The following is a 24,218-nucleotide window of genomic DNA, read 5'->3' as shown; positions in this document are numbered from 1 at the left end:
CATTCTGCTCTTGCTGTTAAGCTAGCAAGTGTGGAAGGTTTACCCAGAAGTTGGTGGTTCAAACCCACCAGCCGCTCTATGGGAGAAGGATGAGGCTGCCTGCTCCTGAGATTGACAGCTGATGCCAAAGACTTGGGGGGTGGGCTTAGATTAGACTTTAATGGGTTATTTCATCTATTTGGAAAAATGATTAGTGATCCAAACCTTTAAGTATATTGTTTTATCATTTTAATAAACCCGTTTGTTTCCATTGGGTTAGCGCTGACTCAGAGTGATGCTGTAGAGTTGAGTAGAGCTGCCCCATGGATCTCAGGGCTGTGACCCTTACACAAGGCCGGTGTCACATCTCTCTCCCAGAGTGGCTGGTGGGCTCGAGCCGCCAACCTTTGCATCAGCAGTGGAGTGTTCAACCACCGTTCCACCCTGCTCCTCCTCAATCTCAACAGGACGCCAATACTCTGCTCTCATGTGTTCCTTTCGATCGTGCAAGGATAAATCCATTTGAAAAGATAAAGCCTTTCTTTTTAATGTCATCTCAGAGCAAGTGGGCTGCTTTTTATGGAGGCATTTCATCACCCCTTGGCCAGGAAGAAGGCTGGGTTGAAAGGATGTGAAAGCAAAAAGTTGACAATATTCTAGGGATTTTTTTGGTCCTAAAAATGGAAAAGAAGAGATTCATAGAGTGGGCTAAAAAGAGATGCCCTGAAGATGGGATACTTACCTTGTTTTATTGACTCTGCAAAGACATTGAACTGTGTGGATCATCATAAATTATGGATGACTGTGAATAATGGGGATTCCAGGACACTGCATTGGGCTCATGCACAGACCAAGAGGCAGATGTTTGAACAAAACAAGGCACAAGAGCGATGGTACACCGTGTGGTTTAAAATCAGGAAAGGTGTGGGTCAGGGCTGCATCCTTTCATTATTCAGTCTGTATGCTGAACAAAGAACCCGAGAAGCTGGGTCACATGTGGCATCAGGAATAGAGGAAGGCTCATTAACAACCTTCCATCTGCAGGTGACGCAACGTTGCTTGCCGAAAGTGAAGAGAACTTGAAGCACCCGCTAATGAAGATCAAAGACTACAGACCAGTGTGGATCACACATCAACCTTTTCTTAACCTCACAACAGGACCGATAGGCAACATCGTGATAAAGGGAGAAAATAGGAAAGTTGGTGAAGATCTCCTATTAGATCCACAACCAACTCTCATGGAAGCTGCTATCAAGAAATCAAACGACAATTACATTGGCAGGTCTGCAAAAGATCTCTTAAAGTGTCTGAAAGCAGAGATGCCACTTTGAAGACTAAGGTGCGCCTGACTCAAGATGTGTTTTCAATAGCCTCGTGTGCATTCTAAAGCTGAACTATGAAAACTGGGGAACCCAAGAAGCCTTTGGGTTGTGACAGTGGCGAAGAATATTGACTATACCGCGCATCGCCAGAGAATGAACAAATAAATCTGCGTAGGGAGGCAGACAGCCAGAATACGCCTTCGAAGCAAGGATGGTGAGACCTGGACTCGGGAGGGGCCGGACCCTGGAGAAGGATGTCATACTTGATAAAGCAGGAGGAGGGAGACCTTCAAAGAGATGTATTCATAGAGGGGCTATAACCGTGGGCCCACACATAGCATGCCTGTAAGGATGGGGCAGGACCGTGTCCTGTTGTACATGGTATTGCTATGCACCAGAACCAATGGAAAGGCACCTTACAACAGCCATGGGCAGGAACACAGGAAGATTAGGTCCTCGATCCCCCAAATACAGATAAAGAAGCCTGTGGTAGTTATATAATCTGGTGTTAAGTTGAGAGGATTAAGGGTGAATGGGGTGGAGTTTAACCTGTCAATCAAGTCCTAGCTTGATGATCTCATTTGGAGGCACTAAGCAGATAAATGGCTCCCTGGAGGTAGGACACAGGCTCACTCCCTGGGAGACATTGCAGCTGGCAAGACACATGGAGCTAGGCTAGTGCCCTGAGCTGGAGGAACCACGTGGAGACCCATACCAGCTCTGAAATGCTTACACCACCACTGGATCCACAAGACTTTCAATTTACTGGCCTCTGATGATCTTGTGTTCGGCATCATTGCATATGTTTCATGAGTCTGAAGAGGACTTCATAAATTGGTATTGGACATATGGGCTAATACCGGACTTATGGACTTGATCTGGACTGGGCTGTTTTCTCAATATTCAATTGCTCTTGTATATAAAGCTCTTTCTTATACACACATGGGTCTCCCTAGATTTGTTTCTCTAGCCCATCCAGACTGACACAAGCCCTGAAATCAGAATGTTATTTGGAATGCTATATTGTGTTTTGTTAATCAGATTATGAGAATAAGTACAGTCTTAGATCGGGTTTGGGAAGTATTTACAGCTCTTAATAGAGTATTCTTTTGATTCAACGAATGCTTCTGGAAATGCCTTAATTTCACATAAATCAAAAGGCCTCATTATTCAAGGTGTTGCTTTTCCTTTTTTTTTTTTTAAGTACAATTAAGTTAGCAAGGCAGAAGCTCTGATTACAAGGACAGAATTCCATAGCAACTGCCTGTGACACACACGGGAGCCTGAAGCATCCCTGGGAAGCACAGTGTTTGGCGAGGGGTTGGGGGGTGGGGTGGGGGGGAGACATGGGAGTGTGGCCAGCCTCCACCATAAAGAGGGTACAACTCCCACACCTTCCTCCTCCGACCCGATTCTGTCTCCATGGCAACATCAGAAGTCCTTTGTACCACCAGTTTTCAAAGCACACAGATCTCCTCTTGGACCCCAAGCTCACAGATTCTAGAATATTCTAGGGGGGAGGGTGGACAAAGGGGGTTGATGACTTTTCACTATCTGCTAACATGAGATGTTTCCACCCATCCTTAAGAAGACTGAGTGCCCTTCACTCTTTCCAATCCATGCCAACAGGAGAAATCCTGTTGACAGGAGAAATCCAAGCAGACAGGAGCAATACCCAGCCACAGTGTGGCTGATGGAGATCAAGTCCACTTGGTTTTCCAGGTCAATGACTAGTGATCAGAGAGGGCCAGTGTGAAGAGTGTGCCTTGCTGGCTTCTTGCTGGGAGCAGCTAAGCCTGGTGAGCTTTACCTGAAGTGGTGGCTTCCGATTCACAGAGCAAATCCTCTCTCTCTGAGCCCCTTCCCACGGACATGGATGCCATCACAGCCAAACCCAGTCCACTGTCATTCAGTAGCTTCTGACTCAGCAGCAAAAAGAAAAAAGTTTCACTGCCATCGAGTCGATTCCGACTCATAGTGACCCTATAGGGCAAGGTAGAAATGCCCGTGGGTTTCTGAGATGGTAGCTCTTTAAGGGACTAGAAAGTCTCCTCTTTCTCTCTGCTGACCTTGCACTTAGCACCCCAACAGGTCGCCCACTACACCAGGGGTCAGCAACCTTGAGGTGGAAGAGCCAATCCTGTCCCTCACAGCAATCTGACGATTCAAAAGCCATAAGCATATTTTTTACAAACAAATGAGATCATCATTATCTGAATAATATCCTAAAAATTTTATAAGTGGAACTAGAATAGCTTTATTTTCATTTTCAATTTTATTTCAGAGCCACATGTATGTACCAAAAGACCCCATAGGGCTCAAGAGCTATAGTTTGCCGGTCCCTGCACTATACCGTCTGGGCTCCGCATTGCAATTCATAGCGGTTCTACATAAGATTGGGTATCTGAGACTATACATCTTTGTGGAAGCAGACAGCCTCCTCTTTCTCCTGCAGAGCAGCTGTTGGATTCAAACTGCTAACCTGGCAGGTAGCAGCCCGGCATACAACCCATGGTGGCACCAGGGCCCTCAGTCTATGTAGATTGGCCATTTTATAAAGGCAGATAATGCCAATTCTCTACTCAGCGTCAGCTCTGCCATGCCTCCTGTTTCATTCAAGTGCCACCCAGCGCCTGTAGCCTGGCCTCTGAGGTCCTGCATGGTCCACCCTGGCTATTTGTCCGACCTTACTCATCACCTGGCCTCTCTGAGCCCGTGCTGGCCTCCTCTGAGAGCTTCTGCACTTGCTCCCTCTGCTCACACGCCCCTTCCCCCAGACACCCAAAGACTTCCCAGCCCCACTTCCATCAGTGCTACCTTCTAGAGAAGCTTTCCCGTGGGAGAAAGATGAGGCTGTCCGCTCCTGTACAGGTTTACAGCCTCAGAAAGACAAGGTTACTGCCGGTCAGAATCAGTTTGATGGCAGTGGGGGCGTGGCTAACCACCTGTCCTAAAATATCAGCACCTGTGATTCTCCCTCACCTTATTTTGACCTGATTTTCAAACCTAATGTGCTGAACATTTTCTCAACTCGACATGCATGTGCAGACATGTCGCTTTACATACATTAGATCACAGTTTTGTAGCTGCCTTCTTTCACTTAGCACGCTGTCTAGACCATCTTTTCCTGGCAAAAATAGAGACCTGAGTGGTGTTCCCCTCCTGAATATACTTCAAAGTTTTCTGCTGATGGACATCGAGGTCATCGGGATGTCTCTTCTGTTGCCTAGAATATTTTGGTTAAAAACAAGTGTACAACCATCGCACTAAGCTCAGTTCATGGAAGCGGAGCACTGAATGACAGTGCCGAACTGTTGAGAGGCTACCAAGCTGTATGTTCCAGAAGTTCCTGGGGGAATTTCCATTGGCTTGCAATTGCGTTGTTCCATGGACTGTGTGAATCCCCCGGGGACGTGTTGACATCCTCACCCGTCCCTGTAGCTAGGGTCCTGTATGGAGATGTGATTTTCTGTGGCTATGTTAATGAGGGCATGCCAGTGTAGGGTGGTGGATACTAACCCTAACTCTGATAAAAAGACCAGATTACACACACACACACACACACACACACACACACGTCAAGATCGGCTACCAGCCAAGGACGCCAAGAATGCCCGGGCTCTTAAGCCAGAAGCCGTCAAGTTTTGGCGCTTTAGCCTCCCCAACTCTGAGGACATGGACTTCCATTCTTTGAAGTCACTCTTTGGCAGTTTGTCCAACCACCGCTCTGGCAAAGCCAGCCACACGCCAGCCTCGTCAGGCTGTGCTTCTGCCAACACGGGTTCATCTGCGTCGAAGGCCAACGGTTGCCCATATTTCCTTTGAGCGTTCCATTGATCCGAATGATTGGAACATCATGATAATACTTCTTTGCTACACTGAACGCACATGCTTTTTGTTTTTTCCATCTATTTGTCTTTCAAACAAATACCCATTTCTCTTGGTGGGAAATTGTTTGGGGTTTTCCTCTTTGCTTTGGACCTGAGAAAGATTCTAATTTTTAGGTAGATATATTTATCAGTGTTTCCATTTGTTTTCAGTTCCTAAAACATACTTCAAAAGGACTTCCTTACACCACACACAGGGACAAAAAGCACAGTCTTTTACTTGGATGATTTTTCACACTTAGTTGCTTCATACATCTGGAATTTCTCTATGATGGGTGTGGCATGCGGACACATCATAAAACTTGGCTGGTTTGTTTTTTTTTTATCACCTTTATTCCATGTCATTTTATCCCCATACTTTTGAAACGGGATCTTTGATATATCTCTACCTGTCCACACATAATTAGGTAAAAAATATTGCTACCCAATCATCAACCCCTTATTAAATAAAAATATAAATGTGGAATGCTATTGTTTCTCAACATTTCCTCTGTCTTGGCCTATACATCTGTGGGTAGGGTTTCTAGCTCTCTAAACTCGGCCCCAAGGAATTATGTGCTCTTTTAGCTACACCATGTCCCAACAGAAATGTCAACATCCCAAGGGACCCAAACTCTGTGCCTTTGAAATGTTCTTTGAGATTTGGGGGGATACAATAATGGCTGAAAGGTTATAGGGTGAGTGGGGTATGATTTCCCAACAATAGCCTGCTAGTGTTGCCCTTGCTGCCCTAGAAGAATGAGCAGGTGTATGGTTGTGATGGGAAAAAATTCCTTGTTGCAATTTTCCTGATTTTTTCCTCACCAATTCAGTTTTCTGAAAGCATCATCATAAGGCTCCGTGATGATCCTGTGTCCAAGAAAATCTATCAAGATGATCCCTGCGGGGTCCCCCAAAATAGGATCCATCATCTTCTTTGCCTTGAGTTTAACTGGCTCAGTGGATCCCCTGAGAAGCCGTTGCGTGGATTGAACCCTTTTTCTGAGGCACCAAAACAAGACCAAGACCGGAAAACTTGCCTGTGGCCATCCCCTGTGTATTTGGAATCAGCCCATGCACGTCTGGTTTGAAATAAACCCGTGCATGTATGAACTAGTAGCAATGATTTTCACTTATGTTGTAAGTAGTTGCGTCCATTTCCTGAGCCCATTTTCCTTCCATGAACCTATCCATGAGATTTTCAGCATCTGACCGTGGTCCACTGCTCCCCATAAGGTTTTCAGTGGCTAATCCCTCTGAAGAAGACAGTCTGTTCCTTCTTTGTAGCCATGTGAAAGTTAGACATTGACTAGGGAAGACTAAAGAAGAATTGATGCATTTGAATTATGGTATTGATGAAGAATATTGAATTTACTACGGACTTTCAAAAAAAAAACAAAACCAAAAAGCAAATCTGTCTTGGAAAAAGTACAGCCAGAGCACTTTTCAGAAGCAAGGATGGTGAGACTTCATCTCGCGTTCGTTGGACATGTTACCAGGAGAGACCAGTCCCTGGAGAGGGACATCATGGTCGGTCAAGTAGAAGGGCAGCCAAAAGCAGACCCTGACCAGATGGATTGACAAAGCAGCTGCAACAATGAACTCCAGCATAAAAGCAATTGTGAAGGTGGAGCAGAATCGGGCAGCGGTTCATTCTGTGCGCGGGGTGCCTGTCATTCTGAGCTGGTTTGATGGCACCTAACAACAACAGCAGCAACAACAATCTGCCCATCTTTCCCAGGACTGGTCGCATAACTGACACAGAGCGATAGCTAGCTAGCCAGCCTTGAGTTACTCCAGCTCACAGTAGGTGTAAGGAAGGGAAACCCTTGACAGGTCTTGAGTTATCCTCTCCATTGTTAGCATGTTTGAGTCATTGGTGCAGCTATTGTGTCGATTCATCTCTCTCAGGGTCTTTCCCCTCCTCCCTGCCCTTCTACTTCACCATACATGCTGTCGTCAGCAATAAGCCACACACACACACACTGCCACTGAGTCAATACTGTCTAATAGAGCCCCTCTAGGGCAGGGTAGAACTGGGGGTTTCTCAGACTATAACTCTATATGGGAGTCGAAAACCCACTCTTTCTCCTGAGGAGCAGCTGGTGAGTTTGAACTGCTGATGTTTGGGACCACAACTCCATGCATAACCCGCCATGCCACCAGAGCTCCCTCCTGACGATGGGGCCGGAGCATGTGAGTTAGATGGTGGTGTCTTGTGATCCACTGGATTTTCACGGGCTAGTTTTCAGTCTGGAAGCTGCTCTGAAACCTGTCCACCAAGGATCACCCCACTGGCGTTTGAGGTGGTGGCGGCGTGGCTTCCAGCTTCACTGCCACATGCAGGCTACCACAGGAGGACAAACGCACAGATGGGTGGTCGCCTAATATTAGAGTGTGAACCAAAACAAAAACGAACCTGCCCCTCGTCATCGAGTTGTTTCTTGTAGTAACCCAGGAGGGCAGAGCAGAACGAGGCCGCGCGGTTTCTAGGACTTTAATCTTTACGGAAACAGACAGCCGCGTCTCCCGTGGAGGGGCTGGTGGGTTTTGACTGATCTTTCCGTTAACAACACTTAAACCTGGATTTAAAATAAGCTAACCAAACCACTGCCATCGAGTTGCGGTTAGCCTACGTAGGGTTCCCAACACTGTGCATCTTTACCAGATGTCTAGCTCTCCCAAGAATCGAGGATCGGCGAGTGGGTTTGAACTGTTGACCCTCCAGTTAGCAGCTCCACTCCCAATGGGCAGCATCACTAGGTGGTTTCTGATTTAGTATAGCAACTTTTACTGTAAAAGCAGACTTCTCCTAATTACCTGTCTTCTGTATCAGCCAGTTCATGGTCATTCTTGATAAGTTGCTTTTTACAAGTGAACTTGAGACTTTTTGGTCAAGTTACAAATACACATGCAAATATTGTTGGGACTTGTATCTGTATTACATTTCTAGATCAATTTAAGTAACAATGGCACGTTTATGAGATTGAATCTTCTTGAATAATAACTTTTTGTTGATTCAGGTCTTATTTTATGTTGCCTAGTATTTCCACAAGCAGCAGCCCTGTGGTGTCGTGGTGACCAGTTGAGTTGCAATCCTCATGGTCGGCAGTTCGAAACTACTAGCAGCTCTACTGGAGAAAGACTGGGCTTTCTACTCTCGTTAATGCTACCGTCTTGGAAACCCACGGGTTTGCTATCAGCCAGCATTAACTCAATGGCAACAAATTTGGTTTGGGTTTTAGTCATTCAATAAGGAACCCCTAGTGAGTGGCTTGGGTTGGTAACCATGGCTATTTCTCCATGGGAGAAAGACGAGGCTGTCTACTCCCATAAAGACGGACAGTCTTGGAAACGCAAAGGGACACCTCCTCTCCTGTCCTCTAGGGCCGGTAGGAGTCAGTCAACTCCATGGCAGTGGGCGGGCAGCCCCTGATGGTGTTTCAGGGTTGTTTTGTATTACCTCCAGGTTTCCGTGGATTTTGTTCTTATTGTGCTTTCTTGAACTTGACTTTTGTATTTTTCCTGATGTTGTCTGTTGTCCTTGTGTGTCTCTCGGTTCACTGTATGTGAGAGAACATTGAGACTGGCTCTTATCTTACATTACAAACAGATTCGAGAGGGGGCATGGCCTGCAAGTAGAAGACTGATATACATAAAGGGTAGTTGAGAGTTAGGGCGCAGGGCTCCCTGCCGTATAGGCATTCCAGGGCCCGGACTTTATTAGGGGTGGGTGAAATAACTCGTCCTGTCTCCTAGCCTGCATCTCATGCCAGGATTACACAAAAGGACCATTCACAATTTGAAGGTTTACGAAGACGCGTTAACACATCAGTCCAGTTGTCCACAGACGGGAGGGGAGGATGAGGCTGGGGACATGAAGTAACTGATGCTTGCAGGCTGCTGCCTTCTGCAGCTTTCGCTGGGGAACAGGAGACAAGCGTCCGTTTATCTCGGGTGGAGAGACAGGCGAACCATTGCTTCCTCAGCTCCCATGGCTGAGCCACCAGCTCTTTCCCGCAGGCTCTGAACCATGGAAGGTGGCCCTGTCCTGTTTGCCGAAGGAGCAAACGACTCCCCCCCCCCCCCCCCCCACCACCATTGTAGAAAGCTAAGTACAAATCTTTCCACATTCATATCGGGAAGCTCTCTGGCTTTGGTTTGGTCATCTGGTGGAGTCCCGGCCTTGTCTCTGTGTACACTGAGGCTGCCTCTTGCCTCCAGGGCACTGCAGGGCTCTTGTATTGGCATCTTGTTCTGACGTATCCAGGTGTGGGGGGCAGGTTGCTACTCTGCTCACTTGTTTGGCAGCAGGTAGGCGCTCCCCACCTGTCTGCTGGTGGGTGTGGCAGGGAGGTGCGCACAGGTGGCTGTTCCAGTGGACTCCTGTAGGCCTCAACCTGTTATCCATCACGTGGTGCAGGAGGGGGGGTGGGTGGCAGCACATTGGGTGGAGCTTCAAGAGGCATGGGTGCAGCCGGGTAATGTGGATGCAGTCACTTTCTACCTCTGGGCGAGACAAAGGAAAACACAACAAAGCAGAACACATACAAGAATGCGAATAGACAATAAAGTGGTCAGAGGAAACGCACAAAAACAAACTATGTTTTTTTAAAAAATAGAGAAAGAATGAAAAGAAAAACTGAAGAAAAGAACACTGACAATAAAGCCTAGCGATGAACAAAAAGGGGGGGGGGATAAAAGAATCACAAGGCACAGGACAATAAAGAAAGCAAAAAAGGAGGGAAGAAAGGAAAAATAAAGAGGTGAGAGGAAAGCTGGGTGGCTGGAGGTCTGCTCTTGAATTAAGATTTTACCAGCCGGGGAGCTGAGAGGAGGCAGGGCCTCCAGTCCATAGTCGGCATTTGAGAAAAATCTTTTAACATTTAACATGCACATCCAGTTTTCTCAAGAGGCTGAAAGCAGAGAAAAGATGTTTCTGAAAATGTCCAAATCTGGCTGTCTGTCCTTTTGGGGATAAGATGTGTGTGGTGGGGTGGTAAGTTTTTGCAATGTCTAGAAAGGAGACCCCAAAAAGTCAGCAGGATATGCAGCACGGGAGGAAACCTTTCCAAAGCATTATCTGTGTTAGAGAATGACTGCTTTGGAAATACAATGAAAAACATACTAGTCCTACATAACCTATGCATGTCAGGTACACAGCCTGCAACATCTGGAATCAGGTTCACAATGGCAACTAGAAAGAGTGGACAGAAAGTAAAGAAAGGCCAAAAGAATACAAACAAAAGGCCCATCGTCAGTGACCATAATAATATCAGTTAATACGTAATTCATGACCAACGGAATTTATGAAGATGAAAAGAAATAATATGTAATGGGGAAAGCATTAATAAATACTGAATAAATAGAAAAACAACATAGCCATCATGGCTATAAACCAAATTAAATTCTAATAAAATAAGGATAAATTGACTACGGCATATTTATTGTGAGATATTTTTAACATTCACCTTTCATGACTTGACCATTTAATAATAATTAAGGCAAAAATTAAGGGATTTGAAAACACAATGAGACTAATTTAGTTGTCTACTGCTATTATGGAAATCCCACAAGTGCATGGATTTAACAAATAGAAATCTATACTCTCATCAATTGGGAGGCTAGAAGTCGGAGTTCAAGGCACAAGCCCTACGGAAAAGCTTTCTGTCTCTGGCTCTCAGGGAAGGTCCTTGTCTCTTTTCAACATCTCTGGGTTTGGTGCCTCTGGAATATGCCCATGTCTCTTGGCAGCCATCTTCTGTGGGTCTAGGGGTTCTCCGAGCAATTCCACTCCTGGCTCTTCTTTATTGGTGGGAGTAAAAGCTCACTGCCAACGAGTGGATTTCAGCTCATAGCAACCCTGTAGGACAGGGCAGAGCAGAGCAGCTCTGCTGGGCTTCTGAATGGAAATATGTACAGTAGATAATCTCCTATTTCTCTTGTGAAGCAGCTGGTGAGTTTAACTACTGACCTTGAGGGCCTTTTTTGCGATTTTTTTGTATCTCAAAAGAGATTGACTCAAAATACAACCCAAACCTGTTGATTGTCCTGATTGACAATTTAGTAACATAACTGCCTCCAATGGGGCCTCGTTAACTTCACAGAGGCTAGGATTTAAACCACATAGGATAATTACACCATATCAGAAAGCGGATGATAAGCTAATACTGAGGATCATTACCTAATTGTGTTAACACAAATTGGGGAGGAGGGTGCACAACTCAATCCATGAGAGAGACAACAGAGGAAAACACTGCCTGGTCCTGCATCCTCCCCACAACCATCTCTACATTTGAGTCCACTGTTCAAGCCATTAGGTCTTCTTCTTTCTCATGGGCCCTCTGCTGTCTCCTTGCACCAAGATTATCCACTCTGCAGGCTGAGCAAATCATCCAAGAAGCTGGACCAAATGACGGAGGAGGCAGCGTCAGGATGGGAGCAAGGCGCATTCATACTTCGCGACAGAGAGATGACACTGAGAGCGAGGAGGACTGGACGCACTTGTTGCTGATGAAGATCAAGGACACCAGCCTGCAATGTGGATTACAATTTGCTGTTAAAAGTAAAACAAAACACAAACAAACAGAAATCCTCACAACTGGACCAACAGCTTACATCATGATAAAGGGACAAACGGTTGAAATTGTCGAGGGTTTCGTTTCGCTTGGGTTCACAGTCAGTGCGCACGGAATCAGCAGTCAAGAGATGAAAAGATGCAATGCACTAGGGAGACCTGCTGTAAAGTGCTGAAGAGCAAGGATGCGTCTTTGAGGATGAGGTGCGCCCAACCCAAGCCTGCTGCTTTCCATCGCCTCCAATGCATGCGAAAGCTGGACAATGGTTAAGGAAGACCAACAAAGCATCGATGCACTTGAATTCTGGTGTTGGCAAAAAATATCGACAGTCTCACAGACTGCCGCAAGATCAGATAAATCGTGGAGGAAGTACAAGCAGAAAGCTCCTTCAAAGAAGGGATGGTGAGAATGGGTCTCGTGTACCTTAGAAAGGGCCACCCCTGGGAAAGAGACAGTCCTTGGAAAGGGACATCATGCTCGGTAAAGTGGGACAGTGAAAGCGAGGACTGGCTGGATTGGCAACAGTGGCTGCAACCAGGGGCTCAGCCCTAACAACAATGGTGACGGTGGCAGAGGACTGCGCCACGTTCCCTTCTGCTGTGCGTCGGGGCATCATGGATCAGTACCAACTCGACAACACCTGGCACCGCAGCAGTAAGGTGTCCTTCTCCGGCACTTCGCTCTTCTGCTGACATGACCAAAGCACTTCACAGGAATCTCATCAGGCTGGCTTCTAAGAGCCATTCTGCTTGTACTTCCTCCGAGCCTGATGGAAGGTCTGCATATTCCTTCATCCCCCTCCGGGGTCTCCTGCAAAATATCTTGTCCGTGACATCCTTCAATTTAGCAACTTCGGATTACATTTTTTTTCTTCAGTTCTTTCAGCTTGAGATTTCTGAGCATGTTGCTTTCCTCTAAGTTTTCTAACTGCAGCGCCTGCACATTTCATTTCAAAACTCTGCTATGTCTTCTCAAGCTGCCCTTTGAAAATCCTCTGTTCAGCTCCTTTACTTCATCATGCCTGAAATGCCTACAAAAAACAATCACATATTGGTATTTAAATAAGGATCTTAATTCAGAGATCCTTTAAATCTATTCCAACAAGAAAACAATACGACTTTTAAAAATACTCTCGTCATTATAAAATTAAGAATCCTCTGATACATAATTTTTGATTCAAAGAAGAAATTAAAAGTGAAATCCCAAAATAATCCCTCAAAAGAAAAGAAGGGGGGAAAAACAAACATGGCTGCAGCCAAAGCTATGTTCAGGGGGAAATGGATAGCCTTGCAGAGTTTGTTTGTTTAAAAATAAAGCTAAATAAAATCATCTATAACCTTAAAACCAGAAATATACCCTGATATTTTCTTGAAACCAAACAATAGCTTAAAGTCATTCATAAAAGACATCTGCCTTATGCATGATGATCTTTTAAGAGCTTTCAATAGAGGACCACGTACTTTGGAGATGAGTCCTTGGCGAAGGAAGCCGTGCTTGGTACAGTGGAGGGCAGCACATAAAGAGGACGGCCCTTGATGAGGCGGGTTGACACAGTGGCTGTAATGATGGGCTCAGACAGAAGAACGGTGGTGAGGAGAGCCCAGGACCAGGCGGGGTTTCCCTCTGCTGTACACAGAGTCACTGCGAGTCAGAATTGACTCAACGGCACCTAACAGCCACCTACAGGACACGGTCATGGGGGTGAGGACGCTCATACACCTTGCAGGACAGAATCCGTGTTGCCATCGTACGTGTAGAAACGGTGAAATGGGTGCGTATTTTGTGGCGCATCTTCTCAACCACACAGGGAATTGAATATTAGAAAATGACAGCTAGATGGGAACACAAAGACACGAACAGCACATCACAGATTAAGCAATTTGCATCTTATTTCCCAGCAGTCACCACGCAGGCCCTAGTGTTTCTGTCGCCTTTCACATTGCCTTCATTTGATCTAGTTTCCTCTTAAAAGTCTTCCCTTGGCCAGTGTCACTTTGCGAGTGAATGAAGCATTCAATAATTTTTCTGTCTGAAAAGTATAAAGGAAAACAAAACAGAAGATGAAAACGTCTATTGAAGAAACAGGAATATTGATCAGATATTTGCAGGAGGCAAATAGCTGATCAATAGTGTGCTATGTACAAATTTGGTAAGACATCGAAATCAGCAAAGGACATACTGCCAAAAGCAGCCTAAGTAGGTAATGTTTGATTACAGAAGAATAAGCTTAATATTCGAGGGATCCACAAAGCTTCCAGGGAGGACACAGTGAGCTTCAGAATAAAACAGAAGTGTGGGCAAGCTTGGGAAGTTATTGAGCGCCCCTGTCTCTTCATCCCCCGATCTTGGCAGACAGTCAGTAATACATACCTCACACCGCTGGTAGAAGGCATAGAAACCCTGGCTTTGAGATACCTACACAGTGCCTGGTCTGTAAAAGACACTCAACCCCAACAGTTGTATTCTTTCATAGTGAGGGGCCCTGGCAGTGCAATGGCTAGGCACTTGGTGGTTTGGACCCCACCCAACGGCTCTGGTTGTTCTGTGTCTGGTCCTCAGACATCGCAGCCTAGGAAATGTTATTGGGCAGCTCGACTCTGTCAGGTGTGCTTGCTATGAGTAGCAATGGATTCCATTCACACCTGAGGACAGCATAGTAATATTTGCTGATGTTAAACTAGCAATACAGGCAATGATTCCAGGAGTTTCACAGAAACTAGGGCCGCTTTTATACCCACCAACGTTGGTGGGCTCTTCAGCCAGGTCCCTGGGGTCAGGTCCAGTTCTGAGCTATGGTTCCCTGATCGTATATTTTACTGGGGTACATTTGTATGTACATGTGTGAGCATGCATGTGTGAGCATGAAGGGGCTTCAAAGTCCCGTTATCTTTCCTTCCATTTTTCTAGGAACTTTTGAAGGTCCTTGTCTACTGGTGTGTCCCCTCTGGTCGATCCTCAGGCGGTTATCTTTATCGGAGCAGGTGGCCGGTCTTTCTTCCCACCTGAGGCTCTGAGGGAAAGGTGTGGCCATGTGCTTTCATAAAGAATACAACCTTGGGAGTTGAACAGGGCAGTTCTGAGTCAGAATTAACTGGACCATAATGGGCATGCAGGAGGCTTCAAAAAGTTTGTTAAGCATGCCGTCATGGAGTAGGGAACCAGTGGAGAGGGCTCAAGGGCCAACCTCAATCCCAACTACGTGGACACCTGCCCCTCCCCCCAGAAGAATTTATCTCAGAGGACGGCACGGAATCTGCAGCTCCGGGAGAGGGACATGTACGATTGGAGCACACGGGAGCAGATGAAGGGGGCAAGGGGAGAGAGTGGAGCACATCCTGGCCCACCAGGCCTTGAGGACAATGTTTCCACTCAGAGCAGCCAGTCCACAGAGAGTACCAGATGCCTGGCCCCACCATAAGACATGATGTCCCTCACTGACCTATAGCCCTACAGGGAACAACACTGGAGATGCAATGTGGGAATTGTGCCCGATCTGATCCCACCACATCCAGGCAAAACACTAAGGGGGTGCAACAGAACAACAAGGGAACAGAGCAGCGAGGTCCCCAGGGAATGCTGAAGGAGGACTTTGGGGCCAGGGCGTGGTGCCCCAACAGCCTGGACTAGAAAGCACTCCTAAAGGCTAACAAACCGTCCTTGAACTAACTACAAGCTTTTCTTTCTTGTTGTTGTGTTTTGTTTTGATTTTTGGTCATTAGTTTATTGTTGTTGTTGCTGTTTTGTTATATATTGGTGCTTGATTTTCCTCTGTCTTGTTTTTGTGCATGTTATTATCTCTGCAGGTCTAACTAACAGATGCGCTGGATGAACAATCTAGAGGAGAAAACAACGGGATCGACAGTTCCAAAGGAGACATGGGAGAGGGGGAGATGGGGACAAAGGTAGTGGTGTTAACAAACCCAAAGACCAGGGAAAAACAAGTGACCCAAATCGGTGGTGAGGAGGGTGTAGGAGGCCTGGTAGGGTATGATCAAGGGTAATGTACCCAAGAGGAATTACTGAAACCCAAATGAAGACTGAGCATGATGGTGGGGCAAGAGGAAAGTCAAAGGAAATAGAGGAAAGAGCTAGGAGGCAAAGGGCATTTATAGAGGTCTAAATAAAGGCATGTACATATGTAAATATATTTATATATGAGGATGGGGAAATAGATCTATGCGGGTATATTTATGGGTTTAGTATTAAGGTAGCAGATGGACATTGGGCCTCCACTTAAGTACTCCCTCAATGCAAGAATACTTTGTTCTATTAAACTGGAATTCTATGATGCTCACCTTCATGACACAATCTCTGAAGACAAAGTGTGTGAATAAGCAAATGTGGTGAAGAAAGCTGATGGTGCCCAGCTACCAAAAGATATAGCATCTGGGGTCTTAAAGCTTGAAGGTAAACAAGCGGCCATCTAGCTCAGAAGCAACAAAGCCCACATGGAAGAAGCACACCAGCCTACATGTTCACGAGGTGCCGAAGGGATCAGTTATCAGGCATCAAAGAACAAAAAAAACCATATCATTGTGTGCTCACCTTCCTGATACAATCACAGAAGGCAAATGGGTGCATAACAGCAAATGTGGAGAAGAAAGCTGATGGTGCCCGGCTATCAAAAGATATAGTATCTGGGGTCTTAAAGGCTTGAAGTAAACAAGCGGCCATCTAGCTCAGAAGCAACAAAGCCCACATGGAAGAAGCACACCAGCCTGTGTGACCATGAGGTGTCAAAGGGATCAGGTATCAGGCATCATCAGAACAAAAAATCATATCATTGTGAATGAGGGGAGGAGTGTGGAGTGGAGACCCAAAGCCCATCTGTAGGCAATTAGACATCCCCTTACAGAAAGGTCTCAGGGAAGAGACAAGCCAGTCAAGGTGTGATGTAGCAACGATGAAACATAAAACTTTCCTCTAGTTCCTAAATTCTTCCTCCTGCCCCTTCCCTCACTATCACGATCCCAATTCTACCTAGAGCCCCAATCTGGCTAGACCAGAGGATGTACACTGGTACAGATAAGAACTGGACACATAGGGAATCCAGGGTGGATGATCCCTTCAGGACCAGTGGTGTGAGTGGTGATACTGGAAGGGTGGAGGGAGGGTGGGTTGGAAAGGGGGAGCCGATTATAAGGATCTACATGTGACCTCATCCCTGGGGAAGGACAACAGAAATTTGGGTGAAGGGAGACGTCGGACAGTGCAAGATATGACAAAATAACAATTTATAGATTATCAAGGGTTCATGAGGGAGGGGGGAGCGGAGATAGAGGGGGAAAATGAGGAGCAAATGTCAGGGGCTTAGATGGAGAGCAAATGTTTTGAGAATGCTGAGGGCAATGAATGTACAAATGTGCTTTACACAATTGATGTATGGATGGATTATGATAAAGGTTGTATGAACCCCTAATAAAATGATTTTTTTAAGTTTGTTAAAAAAAATGGAAGTAAGGATAAGGGAACTGTTTACCAACTTTTTGGAGCCCCTGGTGTGTGTGTGTGTGTGTGTGTGTGTGTGTGTGTGTGTGTGTGTAGAGAGAGAGAGATGTAGATATGGGTGTATGTAGACACATACACTTACATAAGAGGGTTTCAAATGGCATTAAAAGATAATGGAATTTTTCCATGAATTCTGTTAAGTTGTCCCCTCTGTGTGTATGGGTGTCTCTGTGTATGTGTGTACACCCACATACACACAAGGATCAGTCAGAAAGCATTGCAATAAAATCATAAAAGCCTTTACTAAACAAAAATATCAAAATGTGAACCTATTATTTATTGACCTACATCTCCCAGTCTAGACACTTCTGAAGGTGTCATTTCCATCTCTCTCACTCTCCCCTGAGGAGCTCTGGTGGTGTAGTGGGTTATGTGTTGGGCTGCTAACCGTGGGGTTGGCAGTTCAAACCCAACAGCCATTCCCTGCGAAAAAGGCTTTCTACTCTCCAAACGAGTTACAGTCTCAGAAACCGGCAGGGACATGTCTACCCAGTCCTGTAAGGTTGCTGTGAGTCGGAATCCACTCGATGGCAAGGAGTTTGAACCCTTCACTAAGCTCTCTGTGTTCCCATTGACACCACACCCAACAGCAGTTGTGGCATCTTGGATGGAATTTCAAACCGTGTGCCTTTACACTGTTCATTAAGCTTGGGAAACAATCCGAAGTCTGGGGAGCAAGATCGGGTCTACAGAGGAGGTGAGGTCAAGTAGACAAGGAAATGCCCATCGAAGATCCCCAGCTGCCCTAGAAGAATAAGCAAGTGTGTTCCCCTGATGGAAAATATTTCCTGGGCCCAGCTTTCCTGGGCGTTACTCAGTGCAGTTTTCCGTTTTCTGGCAGCGTCTGTGTGATAGATGGGCTCCGGAGAGCATGAAGGTGCCAGTGGTTGAGACCCAAACATTGATGGCCAGACTCACGGAGACTCCTTGCAGAAGGTACGTGTTTGTGTGTATAGAGATACGTGGATATACGTGGACATGGATAGAGACACACGCATAAGGAGGCTTCAAAAGGCTCATGGAAACTGGACTTCAAAGATAATGGACCTGCTACCAAGAGGTCACAGCCACTGAAAGCCCCATGAAGGACAGTTCTGCTCTGACCCAAACGGGGTCACCATGAGTCAGAATCCTTCCACTGTCATGTCATCACATAGACTTGTTCCTTCTGGGCTTCTGAGATGCTCTCACACAGACTCCCGTCACCAGGTGGGGGGTCAGGGTAGGGGGGGGGCGTCCTCGTTTCGTGGAGTGTCATGAATGTGTCAGAAAAGAGCCGTTGTTGTGAGGACGTGATGTACGAGGGGTCCCGTGGGCCTTAGAAACCCCTTCGTCCATGGCCAGAGACTGTCAGATGGCACAGCCACTGTGGAGACCAAGGTGCCAGCCCCTCAGCAAGGGGAACATAGACTTGGCTGTGGATAGGTACGGTTGAGTCGGTTCTGACTCCCAGAGACCCCAGGTATAACAGAATGAAGGGTGGGGTGGGGGGTGTCACCCGGCCCCGTGAGTCAAGGAGTCCAGTCCTGGGTACAGACCTCAGAAAACTGCCAGCAAGACACCAAGTGGCATGAGAACACCAATGCTTGTGGCAGCACCGTTCACAACAGTGAAAGGCAGAAGCAACCTATGTGTCCATCCGCAGGTGGGTGGGTCAACCAAATGTGGTACAGGCACACAATGGACGATCACTCCTTGGATGCATGTGCCACCTTTGGTACACAGAGAGAACTGAAGTCCTAACACACGCGGCAACATGGATGACCCTTGAAACTATTATGCTGAGTGAAATAAGTCAGCCATAGATATGCACTATGCAGTCCCAAATATATGCAGTATAAATTACGCTAGTGGATGGGGATCGAAGTTTAGGGTGGGAGGGAGGAAGAAGTGTCCCTGCTTAAAGGGTATCAGTGAGCCCCTGTTACAGGTGACGTTTACACAATATGCTAAGTGTAGTTAGGGTCACTGGATCCTGCGCATAAAACATGGAGAGATGGCAGATGTTTTGTTGTATGGACACTTATTGCAACAAGAAGAAACAATTAAAATCCTGATGCCATGAAGGGCCATTTTCGGAAAATCCATGTGCAGAGTCTTCTCTGAATTAAGTCACTAACAAATGCCCTTGAACCAGTGACTGAGTGTGGTAGTTACACAATCTGGTGTCAACTTGAGACTATTAAGAGTGCAGTGGTAGAGTCTCGCCTGTCAATCAGGTCACAGCTTGATGACCTCATTGGGAGGCTCGAAGGAGATAAAAGTTCACTGGAGGCCAGATACGCTCTCTCCCAGCCAGGCATTCCTGTTCACAAGCTACATGGAGCTACGCTGATGGCAGTCAGGGCCGTGGAGCTGGAGGAGCCACGTGGAGACCCACGCCACCGCTGAGATGCTTCCACCAATACTGGATCCACGAAACTGGATTCACAATCTTCCTGCACTTAGCATAACTGCATGTGTTGCATGAATCTGAAGAGGAATTCGTAGACCAGTATCGGACATATGGTCTAATATCAGAGTTATGGACTTGATCTGGACTAGGCTGGGATGTTTTCTTAATATACAATTGCTCTTTGATATACAGTTCTCTATTACACATATATGAATGTCCTAGATTTGGTTCTCTAGTCAACCCAGACTAATGCATGGGGTGTGAATAGTCTTGCCCTCAGACAGTGCATTGGAAAGTGGATTATTACAGATATGGTGCGGTTAAAAGTGAACATAGTATCATTTGTTTTCCCTTTCAATCCATTTTTTATTTGTTCTAGTTTCTACTGCCTTCTGCTTTCCTTACATTGAGGTTTGTGTGTGTTTCATTTTGGTGGTGGTGTTGGGCTTATGGGTTGTGTGTGTGTGTGTGTGTGCGATTTTCTTTATATGATAACTCTATAGACTATAGACAAAAGTCAAAAACTCAAAGTCACTGCCACTGAGGTGATTCTGACATGCAGTGACCCTATAGGACAAGGTGGACCTGCCTCTGTGGGCCCCGAGACTGTAACTCTTGACGTGAATAGACAGCGTCATCTCTACCCTGTGGTGGGGCTGGTGGTTTCACACTGCTGGCTTTCCATGAGCATCCAGTGCATAATTCTAACTAGTCAATGGCCCCTTAGGGTGCTGGCAGAGGAGGTGAAGGGGTCGCGGGGAGCTAACAATCATGGTCCAAGAATGAAGAGAAGGTTCTAGAACTGTTGTGGTGGTCACTGCACAATGCTTTTTATATACATATACACCACTGAATTCTATGGCATGTGAACTACATGTCAATAAAGCTGTTTCCTGTGGTAGCTACATAATCATTTGTCAATCTGAGGATTAAGAATGTAGGAGTCTCGCCTGTCAATCAGATCATAGCCAATGAGTCCTCTGCGTGGGCATGGCCTTCTCCTGAGAATTCTGGGAAATCCGCCCGGTATTTCCTCCATGGAGAAGGGAGAAACACTCACTACTTCACTCCCTGGGAGACATTGTGAAGGCAAGCCACATGGATGTAACCAGACCTCTGAAGCCAGAGAAGCCACATAGAGACCCCTACCAGCACTGAGATACTCACAACGCTACTGGACCCAAAGACTTTCTACCCACTGGATTGTGATCGTCCTGCTTTTGGCTTCATTGCATGTGTTTCGTGAGTCTGAAGAGGACTTTATAGATTGGTATTGGACATAGGGGTTAATATCAGACTTATGGCCTTGGACTGGACTGGGATGTTTTCTCAATGTTCGATTGCTCTTGTATATAGATCTCTTTCTTACACACATATGTGTGTTCATGGATTTGTTTCTCTAGTCTACCCACACTGACACATTAATTAAATAAACCTGTCACAGTAAAAGGACTGCCCAGAGAGAAAGGAAAGGCACAGAAAGACAGACCGTGTCAATGGTCTAAACATCCACCACAAGAGCAAGGAGCAGGAAGAAAAAGGGAAGTCGTCGGGGCCAATTCAACCACAATTAAATGGAGCAAGAAGCCTCATGTCCCCTTGGCAGTAAGTGGTAGCATTGTCATTGAGATGGCTCTTAAAAAGACATTTCTTTCCAATGCATTGAGGTGTACACAGCATAGTGGGACTTTTTCTTTTCTTTTTTTTTTTAGGCTATATTTTCCTTTTTTCAAACATGAAACTGATGGGCCAGAACAGAAACCATTTCTATTTGACAGAAAGCAATTGATTGACTGTGCCCTGCGAAAGGCAACAGTAACAACTCCAAACCTCTCCTTACCTTTGTAGGAAATCTTATTCAGGTACTCCGCGATCTGAGAGGGGCTAAATGAGTTTAAAATCATTAAGAAATCCAAGTAGGCATTTCCATAATGAGTCTGGTAGGTGGTTTGGTCCTTGGTAAGCTCCTGGTTTCGAATGTAGCTCTGCAGCACAGAAGGAACTAGGGGGACACGGGAGAGAAAGAGAGAGAGAAAAAAAGGAAGCTGTTACCAAAGCCAAGAATTTCTGTCCTTATTTGTTCAACATGCCGTTGGCAGCCCCGAGTCCAACTGGGGGCTAAAGCTGTCTCTTTCATGAAGTTGCAAGCTAAGACCTGGCATGAAGCTGCTGCCTTCATTCCTTCATGGCTATGATGGGAGAAGGACACAGCTGGCTTCGGCTTCCCTACCATGACTCCCAGCCGGGGTGCTGTACCACTGAGGCTCCTGAGTGGGTGGGATGCTGAAAGCCCGGTGACTCTCATTTCAAATACCAGCCAGCAACGCCCACGGTGGACACATTTTGGAGAGCTTCCGGTCTAACACGGACTTTCAAGAAGCACCTGACAATTTGCTTTGCAAAATCTTGACCAATGAAAACCTATGAGTAGCAGCAGAAGACTGTCTGGTAGTGAGTTACCAGTTCGAAACCACTGGCCACTCTATGGGAGAAAGATGTGGCTTTCTACTCCCATAAACAGTTACAATCTCGGAAATCCAAAGGGGCAGTTCTTCCCCATCCTAGAGGGTTGATATGAGTCAGAATTTGCTCAATGGACGTGAGTCTAGTTGGTTTTTTGGGGTGCTTTTTGGGGAGTGCTAGAGGATAAGCCCTTCAGTCACCTCCTCATACGGGAATCGACTTGAATGGTGGCGACTGGAATAGGTGGTGGGAAGAAACAACTGCAGACATACATGAATCATCGGAATGTGAGCTGTCTGACGTATGAATCTGGAAAACTGGATCATCATCAAAAGAGGAAGTAGAAGATATACACATCCATCATCATCCATCTAGCACATCCACTGAGAGCCGCATCAATATGCCAGCATCAGTGTGCTGAAAGGGTCTGATGTAGACCATTTTGAATTGGACAACCATCTAAGTGCACTCTGCCAGGAATCATGAAGTAAGCTGGCATCATCATCATCGAGAGATAGTCGCTGTGTTTCATTACTACTCCACGGTATCCCTTGGATGTCATAACAAGCTATAGATAACATGTGTCATAACAAGCTATAGATGACATTGAGAAGAATGGGAATTGCCCAACACTCCCTTGTGCTCAGGAGGAGCCTGTTCACGAACTAAGAGGCCGTCTTGGTCAAGAGCATCGGAGAGAGGTCCAACCATAATCTGTGATGTGCAGATGACACAACCTTGTTATCCCCCAACATAAAGAGTACAAAAGTCTTCACTCTGGACTAATAAGCAGCACCGTAATCAACGGGGAAATAATGAAGTTGTCAGGAATTTCATGGAACCAACAGTCAAGACACCGAACCCTGTAATGTGAATGTGCTGCAAAAGACTTCTTTAAAGTGTTAAAAAGCAAAGAGGTCACCTTGGGGACTAAGGTGTGCCTGGCCAAACCACAGTATTTTCAATCGCTGCGTGTGACAACGGGGCAGTGAATGAGGAAGATATAAGAACCGATGCATTTGTATCATGGCATTGGTGAAGAATATTGGATGTACCATGGACCGCCAGAAGAACAAATAGATCTGTCTTGGAAAAAGCACAGCCAGGTACTTCTTAGAAGCAAGGATGGTGGCACTTTGGGTCACGTAGTCTGCATAGCTTATCAGAGGGACCAGTCCCTGGAGAAGGACCGCCTACTTGGTAAAGTAGAAGGTCAGTGGAAAAGAGAAACATCCTCAATGACGTGCAATGATAAGAGCTGCGGCAACCATGGGTTCAAATAGAGATGACGGTGAGAATGGGACAGTATCAGGTTTAGCATATGATGGCTATGAGTCAGAGTGGATTCAATGGACCTAAAGGTGGATAGTTCAACTCTACTCAGAGGTGCCACCAAAGAAAGGCTACTCAATAAAATCCTATGGAACTCAGTTTTACTTTGTTTGAAAGTGGTTGCAATGAGCCAAAATCGATGGCTATAGCTTTGGGGTGTGTGTGTGTGTGTGTGTGTGTGTGTGTGCAAATCTATGGGAACTTTAGGACTACTCCTTTTAAAATTGGGATCCATAGAAGACAGTTGCCAGAAGGTTGAGGTTCACTATCATTCGTAGAAAATAACTTATTCCTGCACACTACTCCTAGGCAGATCAGAGTGTTGGGATGGTAGCATTCATCACCTACTTCATTAGCAAAGGTCTCTGTGGTGGTTAATGCTATGTGTCAACTTGGCTAGGCTATGGTTCTCAGTGGTTTGGTCAGTAGTGGACTAGTTGTTAGTCCATAATGCAAAGTAAGGTAATATAATACGATCACATTCCATGCTATGATCTGATGTGATCAACCAATCAGCCAAAAAGGGAGTTTCCTTGGAGATGTACACACACCCCCACACCTCCAATCACTTATATTTGATTCTGGATGCTGTTCATTTGATGTGCCTTCTGATATGAATGGATTGTGTATTGAATGGGACAAGATGTGAGAGTCCAATTTCTATAACTTAACCGATATCAGCAAACCTTATGGATACCTTAAATAATTTTTTTCGGGTGTCCCCTTTGAAGAGAGCAGAGCCAAATGGAAGAAACAGACTGCTAAGGAGATGAGA

At 45.9% G+C, this 24,218-nt stretch overlaps 1 protein-coding gene across 1 annotated transcript in view; it reads right to left on the bottom strand.

The window, feature by feature from the left end:
• Positions 1–13,572: 13,572 nt before the first annotated feature.
• Positions 13,573–24,218, bottom strand: part of TEX26 (testis expressed 26) — a 28,276-nt gene continuing 17,630 nt past the window's right edge. The window contains exons 5-6 of the mRNA XM_075563560.1: positions 21,489–21,650; positions 13,573–13,774 (exon numbers count right to left, since the gene is read on the bottom strand). Coding sequence (XP_075419675.1) covers positions 13,680–13,774; positions 21,489–21,650 — 257 coding nt within the window. The 3' untranslated portion in view covers positions 13,573–13,679. The remainder of the gene's footprint in view (positions 13,775–21,488; positions 21,651–24,218) is intronic.

This window comes from Tenrec ecaudatus, chromosome 11 (assembly GCF_050624435.1).
Source record: "Tenrec ecaudatus isolate mTenEca1 chromosome 11, mTenEca1.hap1, whole genome shotgun sequence".
In the NCBI taxonomy this organism is placed as follows: domain Eukaryota; kingdom Metazoa; phylum Chordata; class Mammalia; order Afrosoricida; family Tenrecidae; genus Tenrec; species Tenrec ecaudatus.
The sequence above is the reverse complement of the archived record's forward strand: the minus strand, read 5'-3'. Positions and strand labels throughout refer to the sequence as shown.